Below are 17,444 nucleotides of genomic sequence, written 5' to 3' on the forward strand. Positions count from 1 at the left end.
ACACACGTGAGAGGAAGAGAACGGCGAGAACACACACACTTTACGCCAGCGCTTTGCTTTTATATGGACCTGTTTGTCACACATTTCATGTCCTTTGTTTGGTTTGAAAGTGGTTTTCTGAACTCACCATAAAGTTTGCTTATAAAGATAGACTGGAGAAGGTTGGCAAATCCAACGGGACAAAAATATGGGTGGGAAAGGCACAGTAATTTTCATTTTGGGTGAACTATACACAATACATATTGTCAATATCCACGATACATACCGTTGCATTTTTGTATTGTGATATATCGTGACATAATATATTGTTACACCCCTACGAGATATAGATGAAATATAGGATTGATGATTTGAAAGAAAAAAAAGAAAAAAAAAAAAGAAAAAAAATCAAATTGCAATTTATTTCCAAGTTTGCTGTGCTCCTTTGTAGGGCTGAACAATGTGGCCAACATTTAGTGATTATATATCATTATGGCTATAAAATAATCTTAATAATAAATGCACATTAAAGTGACAAACTCAGAGCAGATTTACCCTTAATTAATTAAATCGCAGCCTTTGCATTTTGATAACGCACTAAGACATATCACGATTCGGGCTCGATTTGGACTAATCACGCGTGTTAACTTCACTTCAGAGCACGCGTGACAGTCTAAGAGCCTAATCGAAACACATGAGGCCTGGTCTAAACATAGCAGCTTCCGGTCTGAGGCACAACAACAAGCTCTTCGCGTGCAGCGTGTGATCCTGAGGAGAGTGATGCAAACATCTCCAACATCCTCCTTTAAACTCTCTCGTCTCTGCTTAACCGGCGGGATGATCTATAAAAAGCGCCTGGGCCTGAAGGGAGTGTGTTTCTCCTCATCCTCACACACACACGTGTTCCCCAACACAACCCTGACCTCACGCAGAGAGAGAGAGAGAGAGAGAGAGAGAGAGAGAGAGAGAGAGAGAGAGACTTTTGACTTTACAACTCTTTATTAAAACGTACTAAAACACTAAAATATCATACATTTCACCCTTGCAGACATACTGTTACAATATACACATGCGGAAAACGATCCCAAAATAAAAATAGAAACCTAAATAAGAAAAAAAAAAAAAAATAAATAAAAATTGAAATTGACCATTAAACATGACCAATTAAAAACTATAGTTTCATCTTCACATATTGACAATAAAGCACCATTCACACACCATTTAGACTCAAATTCAAATACATTTTTTGTAATTTGATAGAATTTATATTCCAATCTGATTCTTGATTCAACCAAGGCAGTAAACATTTTCAGCGCACTCATATTTCTCCCTTCAGCAGCCATTCTGCAAGTCTTCCAAATGGCTAGTTTAGCTTGTCCAACTGCAAAATTTGCTAAAGTACACTGTTCTCTGTGCGTTTTTGAATACTTGCATCCATAAATAAAGAATGTATTGTTAAAACAAAAACCTAGGCTTCCAAGTATTCTTTCCAATAAGGTAAACAGTGGCACTAGCCTTGGACATTCAACAAAAACATGGAACACAGTCTCTGGATTAGTACAAAAATTACAGAAAGTTACAACAGCCGTATTAAACTTAGAAACAAAGCTATTGGTAGGTAACACACAGTGCAATATTCTCCACTGTAAATCCCCAGATCGTTTCGGAAGGGGACCTTTATACAAGAGCCTCCAAGAGGGAACAAGATCATCAGAGTCCATAAAGTATTCCCTCCATTTTGTATCACATCTCTGATTAATATTCCCAAAATAATCAGTCTTTACACATATCTGGTAAAACTCTCTTTTTCCAACAGCTTGAAAATCAAGCTCCTGTAGCCCCTTAAATTTCAATAACTTCCCCTCTTGGTCATCCTCTGTACAAACCCTTGGAGACACAAATAACTTCGGGAAAGAGCATTGCATCGAATCACCAGACAGGAAACAATTTACAAAGTGGAGGAATTGGGAGGGAAAAGCAGCTTTCAGATTGTTTATGAAATGTTCCACCATTCTCACAGACCTGAATCCCACCTGTTCACAAATTTCGGCTGCTGGTCTCCATTTTCTGGAAACAATATCAATCAGATGAGCAACTGTGGTCAAACCTTTGTCTATGAATGATTTAACAATGATATTAGACGCGCAAACATTGCCACCAAGAAAAGAGTTATAAAACAGTGGCTCATTCAGGCCAAAATGGTCATTTTCTCGTCCAGATTCCTTAAAAACAGTCCAGGAATTTAAAACTGTCACATAGAATCTTACATCAGATAGGCCTATAAGATTCCTACTATGCAAAGACATCAAAAACAATTGTCTATCAAGGAAAAAGCCGCCAAAAGTTCTGAGCAAAGCCAGGCCAAATGACACCCATGGTGTTGTAGAATAAAGCAAAGTCTGAGCAACTTTTAGCCTCATAGCTTTAACTTTAGCGGTCACATCAATTAACCCTTGACCTCCTTCAGTAACTGGCAAATAGAGAACTGCAGGGGGAAGCCAGTGATGACCGTCCCAAAAAAAATCAACAAAAATCTTCTGCAAACGTTGCAATAGACATTTTGGTGGATCAAGTACATTTAAACGATGCCACAGCATAGATGCAGCCAAGTTATTGATTATGAGTACTCTACCCCTATAGGACAAATTAGGGAGAATCCACCTCCACCTTTGTAGACGGCCAGACACTTTATCAAATATACCTTCCCAATTATTCTCCATATATTTGTCAACCCCCATAAAAACCCCAAGTACTTTGAAACCTTCCAAGCTCCAAGAGCAGAGCTGAGGAAGTACTGGAGGACCTCCATTCTCCCATTTGCCCAGCAAAAAGGAAACACTCTTTTGCCAATTTATTTTTGAGGAAGATGCTCTTTGATAGACATCCAAAGATTCAACCAATTTCTTAACATCTTCATCTGACCTTATTACCACTGTAACATCATCGGCATATGCACTTAGTTTAGCTGTTACCAAATCTGTACTATAAGGACACATTGTAGAAATCCCACTTAACTGACGTCTCAGAACTGCCAAAAGTGGTTCGATAACAATAGCATATAAAATACCTGAGAGGCCACACCCTTGTCGGATACCTCTGCCAACCAAAAATGGCCTCAAAAGGGTGCCATTTATTTTTAATATGCTATAAACATCTGTATACAGCAGCTTAACATAAGAAATAAATGATGAACCAAAACCAAAAGCATTAAGACATTTAAAAAGAAAGCCGTGATCAACTCGATCAAAGGCTTTCTCTTGGTCCAGAGAAACCAAGCCTACATCAAGTTTATGCACTTTAGCAAAGGAAATCAAGTCTCGAACCAAAAAAAGATTATCAAAAATGGATCGATTCGGAATGCAATAAGATTGGTCTGCATGAATCACTGAAGATATACACAATTTAAGTCTATTAGTCAAAGCTTTGGAAAGTATCTTGTAGTCAACTCCTAGCAATGACACAGGGCGCCAATTTTTGATGTCTCCAAGGTCACCCTTCTTAGGCAGTAAAGTTATCACGGCCCTCCGAAGGCTCACAGGTAACGTGCCTCTTTCCAGACACTCCAGGAAGACAGCAAACAGGTCCTTTCCGATCACAGACCAAAATGTTTTGTAAAATTCAGCATTCAGTCCATCCAATCCTGGAACTTTACCTGAAGAGAGTTCCTGAACAGCTAGAGTCAATTCATCAAATGTCAAAGCCTGATCAAGTCTAGATTTCTCCTCTTCTGCAAGTTGAGGTAAATCTTGAAGAAGAATGTCAGCTAGTTCATCATCACAGGTTTCAGCCTTATAAAGATCCTCGTAAAAAGATGAAGCATAGGACATGATTCCACGATCGTCAGTCACTTTTCCTCCTCCTGGAAGTTTCAAATGACATAGAATCTTCCTATTTACAGTCTTTTTCTCCAGACTAAAAAAGGATGATGTCGAAGCATCCATACTATTAAAGGTGGTAAACCTTGCTCGAACAAGTGTCTCTTGGGCCCTTTCTTCTAAAAGATTCCGTAAGAGAAATGTATTCCGTTCAAGGATTCCAGCAGTGTCCACACCGTCCGCTTTATCGTCAGTGTAAAGAATGTCTTGTTCAAGCTGTTTCAATGTACTTTCCAGGATGCTTTTATTATAGGCAATATAGTTCTGACAAAAAAGTTTAATTTGTGTTTTGCCAATATCCCACCATTGACTTAGGGACTTATATAGCATTTTACTCTCTCTCCAAGTCTCCCAAAAAAAGGTGAAAGAGTGCACAAAGTTGTGATCTTGCAACAATCTACTATTAAACTTCCAGAGTGAGTGCTTAAGAGTGCTCTGTGTGGTAGAAACTTCAACAGCCATATACTGATGATCAGATAAAGCAGTGGGAATAATACAACTATTAAAAAAATTACCCCTAACACTTTTCTGCACATATATTCTATCAAGTCTGGCTCCGGATATCATGTTAGAGTTTACTTTCAACCAAGTATATTGTTTAGTCTGAGGGAAAGCTTCTCTCCAAACATCTACAAGACAATGATAAGTTATCAAGGTTTTAAGTTCTTCTGACGACTGCTTATGTGGTTCTTCATGGTTCCTATCTATAATATGATTTATGGTACAATTAAAATCCCCAGCCAGGACAACCATTCTATCCTGCAAAACATCACTTAAAGCAGTCTTCAGTTTTTTAAAGAAGAGAGTTCGCTCTGAACCCACATTTGGGGCGTACACATTAAATAGCGAAAAATTAAGTCCATGAATCGTTACGTCCACACGCAACATTCGACCAGGAACCAATTCAAAAACACTCACAGGATGCTCCTTATACTCCGGCCCAAAGAGAATTGCAACACCTGCGCTAACACTAGAACCATGACTTAAAATCGCTTGCCCCTTCCATTCACTCAACCATTGTACTTGATTATTTGAGTCCGTATGAGTTTCTTGCAGAAAAACTATACTAGCCCTCTTTATCATAATATAGTCAAAAAGACTAAACCTTTTAATAGCATCACGACAACCATTGATATTTAAAGTACCAAATCTCAAGGATGCCATGAAGAGAAAGAAGAGAAGATACCAAAAAAAATGCATGATAGCCATATCACCTTTTGCCTGGTAAGTGCAGTATACTTCTTACATTACTCAGGAGCTTCTTAAGGCGGTACCGTTTTGGTCTGTCTAGCTCATCAAAGGTTGCCTTCCGCATCGCCACAGTACAAGATACCAGGAAAAGTTTTAAATCTGGAAAGTACGACTCAATACTGGGCTTGCGAAGCCCCTTTGTATTGTCAAGGAAGGTGTTTATCTGTTGTAATGAGTAGAGTTTAGTCCTACCTTCAGAAGTATTCTCCAAGTCCATTACGTCACTTTCATATAGTTCCTCATCGTCCTTATCGAAATCCACTTCTTGTGAAACATTATCTCCTTGACTCTGATCGATTAACTCATCATTGCTTATTTTAACCTCACTTACTTCAGGTTGTGTTTGTTGTTGTTGTTTATCCTCGAGTGAGTCGGTCTCATGCGCGTCTTTTGCATTTATCTGATCCGAACTCAACTCTGACTGTGTGACTACGGGCATAACATCAGCTGCCTGGGCAACCTCAGCTATCTCCACGGCACTATTGCTGGAGTTAGCCGACAGGGATCTTTCCCCATGCTCCTCGAGCGAGCCACTCGGCGCTGACTCCGCGTCGGCTTGTGGATGTAGTAACGGCGCAGCGTCCGCAACGTCAGAGCCTCGCGCCCTACCATCAACAATATTATCAGCCAAAACCTCATTAACGCCATTATTCCTATTACGATTCGGGCAAGTCTGTCGAACATGTCCGAAATCGCCACAAATGAAGCACTTCATGGACTCAGAACTAATGAAAATAGTATAATCCTTCCCTTCGATGGTTAGTTTTGCCGACAAGTTCAAAGGATCGCTCTGAGAATTCAAAATCATAAAAACCTGGCGCCGAAAAGACATTACATGCTTAAGTTGGGGATTTTTACATCCAAGCGTGATCATCTTAATGGGACTCACTAATTTGCCATATCGCAATAGTATTTCCTCTAGCTTCTCATTTTTAACAAATGGAGGTACGTTTGACAAAACAACCTTCTTTGATGGGCTCGACAGAGGCAAAACGGGCACAAACATTTCATTTATTGTTAATCCGCTCTCAATTAAATCATTAACCATTTGGCTTTGACTCAAAAAAATGACTATCGCCTTGTTCATGCGAGAGGCTGATCTGATGTTCACGCCGCCGACTGCAGCACTCACGGCCACTAGGCAATCCTCTACTGACACAGACGCATCAGGCATACATTTGCAACCGTGTCTGATAGTCAGTTGCGAGAAATCACCCGCATTTGTCCCCATTTCCCCACTCGCTGACCGAAGTCAGCCCAAAAAATCCTACCACTTAACTAGAATCAAGAAAAGAAAAGAAGAAAAAAACAAAACAAAAAAAAAACAACAACAACAAAAAAAACTCCAGATCAACAACACCTCTCACCCACGCCAAACTCCGTTCACTCGCTCCCAGCATGCAACACACACAGAGAGAGAGAGAGAGAGAGAGAGAGAGAGAGAGAGAGAGAGAGAGAGAGAGAGAGAGAGAGAGAGAGAGAGAGAGAGAGAGAGAGAGAGAGAGAGAGAGAGAGAGAGAGAGAGAGAGAGAGAGAGAGAGAGAGCATTTGGTTCTTGAAGTGATCGTTCAGCCAAAGATTTTAGAGAATTTTAAAAGTTAAAACTTTTACCAATTTTAAATTGGTCAGTCATTGTCAGGTCAATATATGGTTTTGTTTACAAAAACTAAAAATGTACTGTTCGTTAAAATGCTAAATTTGATATTACATTGTGTGTGTAAATGAATAGTCTTGGACTTGGTGCTGAAACCCAATGAACAATAGAGACACCAGAATAACAATATTGAGAGTAACAATATTAACAATATTACAGAATTATTTGAGACAAACATGCTTGATCTCGGTCACTGACTGGATATATTTAAAATAAAATTTTACTGGTAACGTCAGACATTTGGCATTAATATATTCCCCAATTGTATTATTATACATTATATTCAACATTACCTTTATATAGTAGTTTAATGTAGTACTGACACTAGTGTCACACCCCTATCGGTCGCACAGGTTTGGAATGACATGAAGGCGAGTTACAATGATGACAAAATGAATTTACAATTTAATTTGCATCTCTAGAAACCCACAGCACAAGGACAAAGACTCGAACTCTGCAAAACTACTTCTGAAAATAACATGCTAAAAGAGAGAAGTGGAGCGTACCCACACCTGACACTTCACCACAACCTCCGACAGCCACAGCACACACTCACACACACACTCACACACTCACACACACTCTCTCCAGCAGGAAGAGGAAGTGAAGCATTTACAGCACACTCGTCCCGTCAGCGCGTTCATCAAACACACTCAGGAGGATGAACGAGGAAAAGTTTCACTTTCAGTTCATTCGATACAGACCTTTTACAAAGCCATTACTGAGGTAACACCACTACATGTTTATCACGCCTTCACACCCATAAACAGCAGATCAGCTCAGAGAGACGCTTCAGAACGCCAACTCGGGTCACAGACGCTCAAACGTGCTTAAACCAATAAGGTTTGTTCTTGTGCATCAGCCAATCAGATTTGAGCTTTCCTTGACCATATTTGATGTGCTCTATGTACGCGCATTGATCATGTTCATATGTGAATAAAAGCCTAAATAAATCTGCAAAACTCCAACTTGGGTCACAGACATTTTATGCAATTGCAGTGTGCTTATGGTTCACTTAAATAACTACATGAAAAATGAAGTAATGTTTACTTCAATTATAAATATGCAAGGGCTTCAATAATGCATGTCAGTCTCAACTAGTGATTTCAGACACCAAAAATATTCCACCGAAAGGGTAAAAATACTTTTTTTTTTTGTAATATTTAACAAGTACACTCTGACTACTATGACAGCAATATGTAAAACTTGTTCAGCTGATATATCGTTGCGAAGGACTTTACTAATAAAGTTAATTAAAAGCCCAGTGAAATGCCTTGGAATAATGCATTGACGTATTTCCACTGAAACAGGAAGCTGAGGGTGGGACATATTGAATGGATCCTCCCCCTTTTCAAATAGCCAATAGCGTTTAGTTTCCCTCAGACTGCAAGTTGCACTTGACAGCACCATGGAAGCGAATCCGAGTGCTGATGAAACGATGGATTCAATAGTAGAGGATTCATTCATTTCATTCTTAACCAACAGCTGGAAAAGGGACTAAAACTCGAGCGTTTGAGCAACCGAACACTTCTCCAACACATTCTGCTCTGTGACGTGACAATCCTCGCGTCGGCCTGGTGGTGTTTATAGCATAGGGGGCGGAGCTTCAGATTCTAGAGATTTGATTGGACAGAAGATGTGATGAGAAGCCGGAGTCATAAAAATCCCTGATCCATTTTAATAGAAGTGAGAGACTAAGTTTTGAATGCTTATATCTCCTAAATGCGAATGTTGTCATTGTTTTGGAGCACACCAGCTCATTCATAACCTTAAGGCTAACATATTCATATTCATCAAAGCTACAAAACTTGAATTATGATTTCAGGGGGCCTTTAATGTATTGCCTGAGAACACGACACCCTGAACAGCATCTGTCTCAGTGTCAGCGTCTCAGTGTCAGCGTCTCAGTGTCAGCGTCTCAGTCTCAGCGTCTCAGTCTCAGCGTCAGCGTCTCAGTCTCAGCGTCTCAGTCTCAGCGTCAGCGTCTCAGTCTCAGCGTCTCAGTCTCAGCGTCAGCGTCTCAGTCTCAGCGTCTCAGTCTCAGCGTCAGCGTCAGCGTCTCAGTCTCAGCGTCTCAGTCTCAGCGTCAGCGTCTCAGTGTCAGCGTCTCAGTCTCAGCGTCTCAGTGTCAGCGTCTCAGTCTCAGCGTCTCAGTCTCAGCGTCTCAGTCTCAGCGTCTCAGTCTCAGCGTCTCAGTCTCAGCGTCTCAGTCTCTCAGCGTCTCAGTGTCTCAGTCTCTCAGTGTCTCAGCCTCTCAGTGTCTCAGTCTCTCAGTGTCTCAGTGTCTCAGTGTCTCAGTCTCTCAGTCTCTCAGTCTCTCAGCGTCTCAATCTCTCAGCGTCTCAGTGTCTCAGTCTCTCAGTGTCTCAGCCTCTCAGTGTCTCAGTCTCAGCGTCTCAGTCTCTCAGCGTCTCAGTCTCTCAGCGTCTCAGCGTCTCAGTCTCTCAGTGTCTCAGCCTCTCAGCGTCTCAGTCTCTCAGTGTCTCAGTCTCTCAGTCTCTCAGTGTCTCAGTCTCTCAGTCTCTCAGCGTCTCAATCTCTCAGCGTCTCAGTCTCTCAGCGTCTCAGCCTCTCAGCGTCTCAGTCTCTCAGCCTCTCAGCGTCTCAGTCTCTCAGCGTCTCAGCCTCTCAGCGTCAGCGTCAGTCTCTCAGTCTCTCAGTCTCAGCATCAGTCTCTCAGTCTCTCAGCGTCTCAGTCTCTCAGCGTCTCAGCATCTCAGCGTCTCAGCCTCTCAGCGTCTCTCAGTCTCAGTCTCTCAGTCTCAGTGTCTCAGTCTCAGTGTCTCAGTCTCAGTGTCTCAGTCTCAGTGTCTCAGTCTCAGTGTCTCAGTGTCTCAGTGTCTCAGTGTCTCAGCGTCTCAGCGTCTCAGTGTCTCAGCGTCTCAGTGTCTCAGCGTCTCAGTCTCAGCGTCTCAGTCTCAGCGTCTCAGTCTCAGCGTCTCAGTCTCAGCGTCTCAGTCTCAGCGTCTCAGTCTCAGTCTTCTAACTGAACACTTGAATTTCAGTTTCTGTGATTTTGGTAAAAAAAAATAATAATAATTGGTGCATCACCATCTACTACTGCAAAAGGTAAAGATAAAGCAAACTTGTTAGACAACATTATACATTCACGCCAGGCGTGTTTACAGCCGCAGGACTCGTCGGGTCTGTCATGTTCGGCTCGCTGCTCCTCTGGAGAAGCTCATGGGAACCGCACAGCTCTTTGTGTTTCCAGATAGTGGAAGAAACTGTCAACTAATGCCCATCACACTTACACACACCAGCATCAGAGCAGAACAGACAACAGATCTGATCCACATGAACACACACACATATTCCTTCAGTCTGTCTCGCTCTCAACTAATGCTACCTCCAAAAGCCCAATTATTCAAGCGCTCAGAGTTGTGGGACAGGAGACGAGAGCGCTGTGCTGGGAATTACACACTCCCAAACTGCAGAACATCAAGCCTAGTTTCTATCAGGGTCAACTGGAAGCATGTCTTCATACAGAGATCATACAGTATCTGTTCGTGCAGAAGGCTTTTCTGAAGGCCACACACACAGCCTGTCTGAGTTTATGCATCATTTCTAGCAATAACATTTAAAAGGTTAGTTATATTATCCATATTTATGACTTTATAAACTATAATCACTGGCTTCCGGTAACGGACGTCCGTGAGTCTAGTTCCGGTGTGGTGAAGTATTCGGTAACTCTGAAGTGATGGGTCCGGGCTGAGGACCCAAGCAATCCGATTGGTTCAAAGCACGTTTTATGGGTAATCGCTTTAGTGCCTGGTTACAAATCATACAAAATCACTTTATTATAGAAGACGTTTGTACTACGTTATAACGAGTCATTAATGCATTTAATGTATTTTAAATTATACGTTTCATATACTAGTATTTAACCGAAGCTATAGATTGTGAAATTAAACATTTCTCGTTGTTAGTGTGTTTTTTAGTTAGCTTAGATAGTAGCATAGCATACAGCTAACGTTATCCGATGATGGTGCTATGAGCTTTACCTGATATTACTGCACTGATACTGCCTTACCGTATCGTGAGAACAGATTTAGATCAGGCATACTACTGGCATACTAATTGGGTCCTCAGCCCGGACCCATCACTTCAGAGTTACCGAATACTTCACCACACCGGCTGAAGAGAGACCTCTGACCCAACGCATGACCTCTGACCCGACGAATGACCTCTGACCCGACGCATGACTTCTGACGTAGGATATTGCATGACACGGTTCAAACAAAACTGAAGCTCCTCCCACATTTCTGTTTAAAAAAGCTCGTTTTAGAAGTCTAATTCGTGACCATTGTTTTGTTTTGCTCGAACCTCTGCGCTTCCGCATTCGTCAATATGTCATGTGTAGGGTCAGAGGTCATGCATCGGGTCAGAGGTCACTCTTCCAGAACCCGACTCGCGTATGCCTGTTCCTGGAAGCCAGTGATTACAGTTTATAAAGTTATAAATATGGATATTTTTCTTACAAAAATGCATGTCTTCAGCCTTTATTAACCCCTGGAGTTGTATGGATTACGGTTATAATGATGGATGCACTTTTTTGGGCTTCAAAATCCCATTCACTCCCATTATAAAGCTCGGAAGAGCCAGGATATTTTTATAATATAACTCCGATTGTGTTCAGCTGAAAGAAGAAAAGTCATATAGACCTATGATGGCAGGAGGGGGTAGTAAATTATGGGATCATTTTAATTTTAAATTTAAACCCTTTAAGATCATGCAATTAAGATTTGAACCCTGACAGCAAGTGAAATACGTGAATGTGATTTTGGTTTGGAGGTACAAGTCTCATTTCGGTTTCACATCCCGGACGAGCCCCCAATACTGGCGTCTCCGGTAACAAATAATCAGCGGCTCTCAATTGGTGAGTCAAAAATGGGTTGCATGTCTAATAGGGGAAAACTATCCACATTACTAAACAACAAATCTATATTTCTAAAATATTAATAAGCACAAATATACTGTGTTGGGTTCCCACTACTCAATCCTGAAACCAAACCAGTTGAGAATCTCAGACACAACTGATGACGCTCAGTCTGTTTATCTTAATGCCATCATCTTTAAAAACGTGGTGTCAGACAAGCATCAGGATTACCACATCTGCTCTTCATCCGACACACACATTCTTCTTGAGGAGCGCTGAACTGCCCAAACCTGTGTTCGAGAGTCACACCCTTACAGTAGAGACGCTGAACAACTGATAGACGGTCCATAACCTGAGCCAGAACCAGGCCGCTCTCCTGCTCCTCAACCTCCAGCGAGACCACATATATCAGACACGTCAGGGCTCCACGAGCTCACGCTACGATCCTGGATATCCATGCTAAACCAGGAAACATGAACTTTGGAGTTATTTCTGTATTACAGCTGGGAAAGCTGTTGCCATAATGCTATTTGCAAGGTTTTAGAGGGAAAACAACAGCAACTTCCACAGTGTTGTGAAAGTACAGCTTACAGATTTGCATACTGAATGCTGTAATTTGATTTCTTTATTTATTTTTTTCAATTCACATTTTTTGGGTAACACTTTATTTTACAGTGTCCTTGTTACATATGTTACATGTACTTACCATAGTAATAAGAGTAAATTATGCATAATTACATGCAACTAACCCTCAACCAAACCCTAATCCTACCCTAACCCTATAGTAAGTACATGTATATTACTCAGTACTTAAATATATAATTACACTGTAACAATGACACCTTAAAAATAAAGTGTAACCCACTTTATTTTACAGTGTCCTTGTTACATATGTTACATGTACCATAGTAATAACAGTAATTTATGCATAATTACATGCAACCAAATCCTTATCCTACCCTAACCCTATAGTAAGTACATGTAGTTGCTTAATATTACTCAGCACTTAAATATATAATTATACTGTAACAATGACAAAAATAAAGTGTAACCTTTGTGTGTGTAGCGCTTTTCACAATATTGTTTCAGAGCATCTGTACAGAAAATGCATGTCTACATTACAATATGAGCTAATTTGGTTCATAAAGAGAGGATTAGTAGCACTTCACTAGTCACCATTTGACAGCTGACCACTATAAACACACTGTGAAAACACACCCTTTTGAAGGTTTTCACAGTTGGACGTCTGGAGACATACAGTAAACGAAAAAGCCACAAGACACGTACAGTAACAGACATTATCGGTCACACTTCAAATGATGATGCAAGAGTGTAAAACTGTCTACGGGTTGCATACCAGATTCGCTCAAACACAACGTGCTCAGCACTACGAGACAGGAGGACTCGAGGAAATACAATATCATGTCAGCGCATCGGTACTGCCCGCCAAAGCCCAGGAACACATCGGTGCAATGCACAAACACACACCAAACCTTAAAGGTGCAGTGTGTAATATTTAGGAGGATCTGTTGACAGAAATGCAATATCATATACATAACGATGTTTTCAGTGGTGTATAAAGAGCTTACTTAATGAACCGTTATGTTTTTATTAGCTTAGAATGAGGCATTTCTCTCTACACACACCGCGGGTCTCCTTACATCGACATGTTTCTACGGTGGCCCTGAACGGACAAACGCGTTTCGTCACTATGTTGTTCTTCATGATAAGAAGCGAGCTAAAGCCAGCGAATAAAACACTGACACAAGTGACAATAATATTCGCATTTCGATTTACTGAATAATTAAGTAAACCTAATTTCTTAATTTATCTTTGTAAAGAAACCTCATTGATTAACTGGCTACTCTCTGCTGTCTCAGACGACGACATCACTTCCTGTCGGCCACTGTAACTCTTCTGCTGGGTGCAGTTCACAACCTCACCACTAGATGCGGCTAGAAATTACACACTGCACCTTTAATGCCCGTTTTAGTCAATTCCTCTTAGCTGTGAGGTCGTAAGTCGCCACAGTCAAGTCGTTTCAAAGCAGCTTTACAGCGACAACGGGATATTAATGCAACAATGATTGTTTTGGCTTTACAGCAGATCTAGAAGAAAGTCATTGTCCTGCGCAAGCAGCCTAAGTTTGTTATTAACTTAGGGGGCGCTTACACAACACCGTTCTCAGGAACAGAAAACTTGTAATGCGTTCTGGCCGTTCATTTAAACAAAATCAGCATTTTGGTGGCCTGAGAAACACAAACTTTGAAGTAAGACAAATATTAACAGATTTATTTAAAGCCCTTTACTTGCATGTAGAGATGCACCAATATGAACATTTTGGCCGATACCGATAACCGATAATTCTTTATATTTGAAAGCCGATGACCGATATATCGGCGAATAAATCTAAACCCAAATTATAATACATTTTTAGAGGCTGATTACAAAAACAAAACTCAAAATGATAACATTAAAAATTATCATATATCAGCCGATACCGATATAACGTGCATCCCTACTAACAGGACAACTGACTCATCTTGCACTGTAAAGATTTCGGTCCAATCAAAATCCCTCTAGATCAGGGCTGGCCAAGGAGACCTGAAACCATGCAAGTGCTAGAAGTGAGAATCACAAAAGCCGAATCAAGAAACATCGTGCAAACCCATTGCTGACTGTGTTCTGTAACTTGGACCACAGCATTATTTCAATGACAATGAGTTTTAAGACTCAGTCCATCAGAGACCAATGCACTGCAAAAACTGCTCAAATCAACGGCAAGCTCTTTTTCCCGGTGTTGTAAGGTCAGCGCAGAGAGGGAAACGAGCCCTGGTCATGTGACACCTCCACAGGAACTCTGCAGGCGACGGTTAGGATCATGCAGGACGGGTTTAAAGGTCAAAAACAAGCACAATCATGAATGCAACATTCTCATACGTTCAGCAATGCTGAACATCCATATCCAACTGATTGCATTGGATGCTTTTTCTAGCATGCTAATGCTAATGATGATGATGATGATGATGATGATGAAGCTGCGATCAGTTCATGCTTGCACTGCGAGCCATTATTGTGTCATAATCACTGTGAATGCTATAAAGCCTGAACATGTTTTAAAGGCATGTCGAGTCGCCTCTTTTCAGGAAGCGGACGTCAGAACTCAACCGCTTTTATTAATAGCACAGTCAGACCACGCTGTTTTTTTGGCAACAACTTGTATGACACCTAGAAGTACGCAAATTATGGTCACAAAATACAAATTTGTCAAGCTGATTTGTGCAAACAACTCTGAAAGATCATCGTGCACTTTAGGGATAAATCTCACTGGAGCTGCAAGACATCAACAATCACACTCGTCGTTTTTTGCGCAGCTTAGAAAGTAGTAACTTATAATTATTCAATATATAATAGTCATTCTACCTTATCACTAGATATCATTAAATAAATCAATAATCCTAGGCGTCTTTAACTATTGCGTGCTGTTATTGAGCTGGGATCGGGTCAGGTTAGGGACAGGTTTCATGGTTTGATTAGGGTTTAGGGATGGAATTACAACAGTAAATTACAAGCAAGTTTTTTTGCATAATTTAAATGTTGCACAAGAGTTAAAGACACAATATAAATTCCAAAAGCAAGTGTAACTATAGCAAAATAACAGATGTTACGCATTTATTGGGATGGATACTTGTGTCTCACTAGGTTCTAGTTTCTAATAAACTATTGAAATACTAATAACCAAGACATAATTGCATATTAGTAGGCAATGATTACAAGTGAAATCAAAAAGGATACTAGTCTATTACACTATTAATATGTGTCTTGATACTAAACACTCTAAAAACTATGACAGGTTAGTGGAAAAACTGTAAAAAAAAAATAAGAAGAATGATAAGATTAAAATAAATAAGCAAACAAATAAATTAGATTAAAATGAATAAATGAATGTGACTAAAATAAAAATCAGTAATTAATCAAACTTTAGATTCATTATAAAAAATATATTACAATTAAATTAACAAATAAAAAAATACATTTAGCAATGCATTACTATAATGAGTAAAAATATAATGTAACTTAATATAAACTAATTTTAGATTTATAATATTAATTTTCCAGTTTAAATAGGGCGTTTATAAAAGATATATGCATTTAAAATCTTAGGATGGGGGTCTGTCACAGTCACACGACGAGGATGATCATATTGTGGAATCTAAAAGACTGACAAGCCCTGATGATGATGACGAAGATGATGATGACGAAGATGATGATGATGATGATGACGAAGATGATGATGATGATGATGATAGCAGGCGCGTCATATGACAGAATCACGCACGCGATCAGTTCAAAGCACTAACAGCCTCCGGGAAACACGAGCCTGCAACTGTGCAAACATGACATTTCTGGAGACAATTTGCACAAAACACTTGACTTAGTCAGTCGCCGTCCCCGCTAACAGAGAACGTTCTCAGAGCTGGCGAGGTTCTCTCAAAGTTATGAACAAACGTTCCTACAGTAACGTTCGTTCAAAATGATCTGGTTTTTAATAATGTTCTCAAAACGTTTGCACAGAAACATCATTTACACATCATCCATGGAATGCTGCATATTCATCTTGTTCTATGTTCGTTGATTTGATACATTCAAATAGTGTTTGAAGATGTTGGAGATGGAACGTTAATGAAACATGCATTGTGTCATTCTTCAAACATCTTGCAAAATGTTACTTTTGAATGTTCTCTGAACGTTCGAAACGTCCAGCTCGAGTTCGAACGTCATTGAAACGCTTCGAACGTTCAGAAATAACGTCATAGGGAACGTTAGCTAAACATTCCTCGAATATACCTTTAGCTGTGATGCAGGAGCACCAGGTCAATCGGGACAATGATCTGAAAACACACTCACCCCATTAACCACTCCATGATGCCTGAACGGGATAAATCCAGCTAGAGCTGCCGTGCTCCTCGTCCTGTTCCCCGGTAACGCGAGCTCGCCGTGTGGATCTGCGTTCTGCGGGTTTAATCTGTGTGTTCCGAGCGAAAGCGCGTTAGTGAGACGCGGATGAGCTCCAGCGCGCTGATCAAGGACCGCATTGACTTTGACGTTTGGCGAAGGGTGGCAGAGGAGAGTTTCTGCCGTGAATGGTCGTGTAAAGCCGCGCTAATCTCTCCGCGTCTGTGCCGGTGTAGGGCTCTCTCTCTCCGGGCACCGAGTCGCCGGGGCACCGCGCTTCACCGGAGACGGGCTCGGATCGGGGCACGGGGCTCTTGCTGAGCTTGTAGGGCAACTGGAGTGGCTGTTTTCAAGCTCTGCCATATACAGGAAATCCGGAAGTAAACACAGGTTCGATTGCCGACCCCCTCTCTCCCGGGATGTTGTCTCTTCACTGATGCATGCTGGGATATGTAGTTTTCTCTTGAAGTGGAGGACTACACGCAGACGTAACGTACGCAAGACGCACTTAAGCGGTGTTTTTATGTTTTTTCATATATATATATATATATATTAGCTGTAAAATGGTCTGGAGGACGACACCAAACAAATACAACGGTGCCACTTTACAATAAGGTCCATTGGTTAACATTAGTTATTGAACTAACCATGCGCAATACATTTGTACCGGTATTTGTTAATCTTTGCTAACGATAGTTAATAAAAAAATACAGCTGTACTTTGTTAGTTCATGTTAGTTCACAGTGCATTAACTAATGTTAACAAGATTTTAATAATGTATTAGTAAATGTTGAAATTAACATTAACAAAGATGAATAGATGCTGTATACGTGCAGTTCATTATTAGTTA

At 40.6% G+C, this 17,444-nt stretch overlaps 1 protein-coding gene across 1 annotated transcript in view; it reads right to left on the reverse strand.

Moving 5' to 3' along the window:
- Positions 1-17,029, reverse strand: part of mob2b (MOB kinase activator 2b) — a 54,519-nt gene extending 37,490 nt beyond the window's left edge. Inside the window, exon 1 of the mRNA XM_084125188.1 lies at positions 16,547-17,029. Coding sequence (XP_083981314.1) covers positions 16,547-16,563 — 17 coding nt within the window. The 5' untranslated portion in view covers positions 16,564-17,029. The remainder of the gene's footprint in view (positions 1-16,546) is intronic.
- Positions 17,030-17,444: the final 415 nt, after the last annotated feature.

Source organism: Abramis brama (genome assembly GCF_963993115.1).
Source record: "Abramis brama genome assembly, chromosome: 9".
In the NCBI taxonomy this organism is placed as follows: Eukaryota; Metazoa; Chordata; class Actinopteri; order Cypriniformes; family Leuciscidae; genus Abramis; species Abramis brama.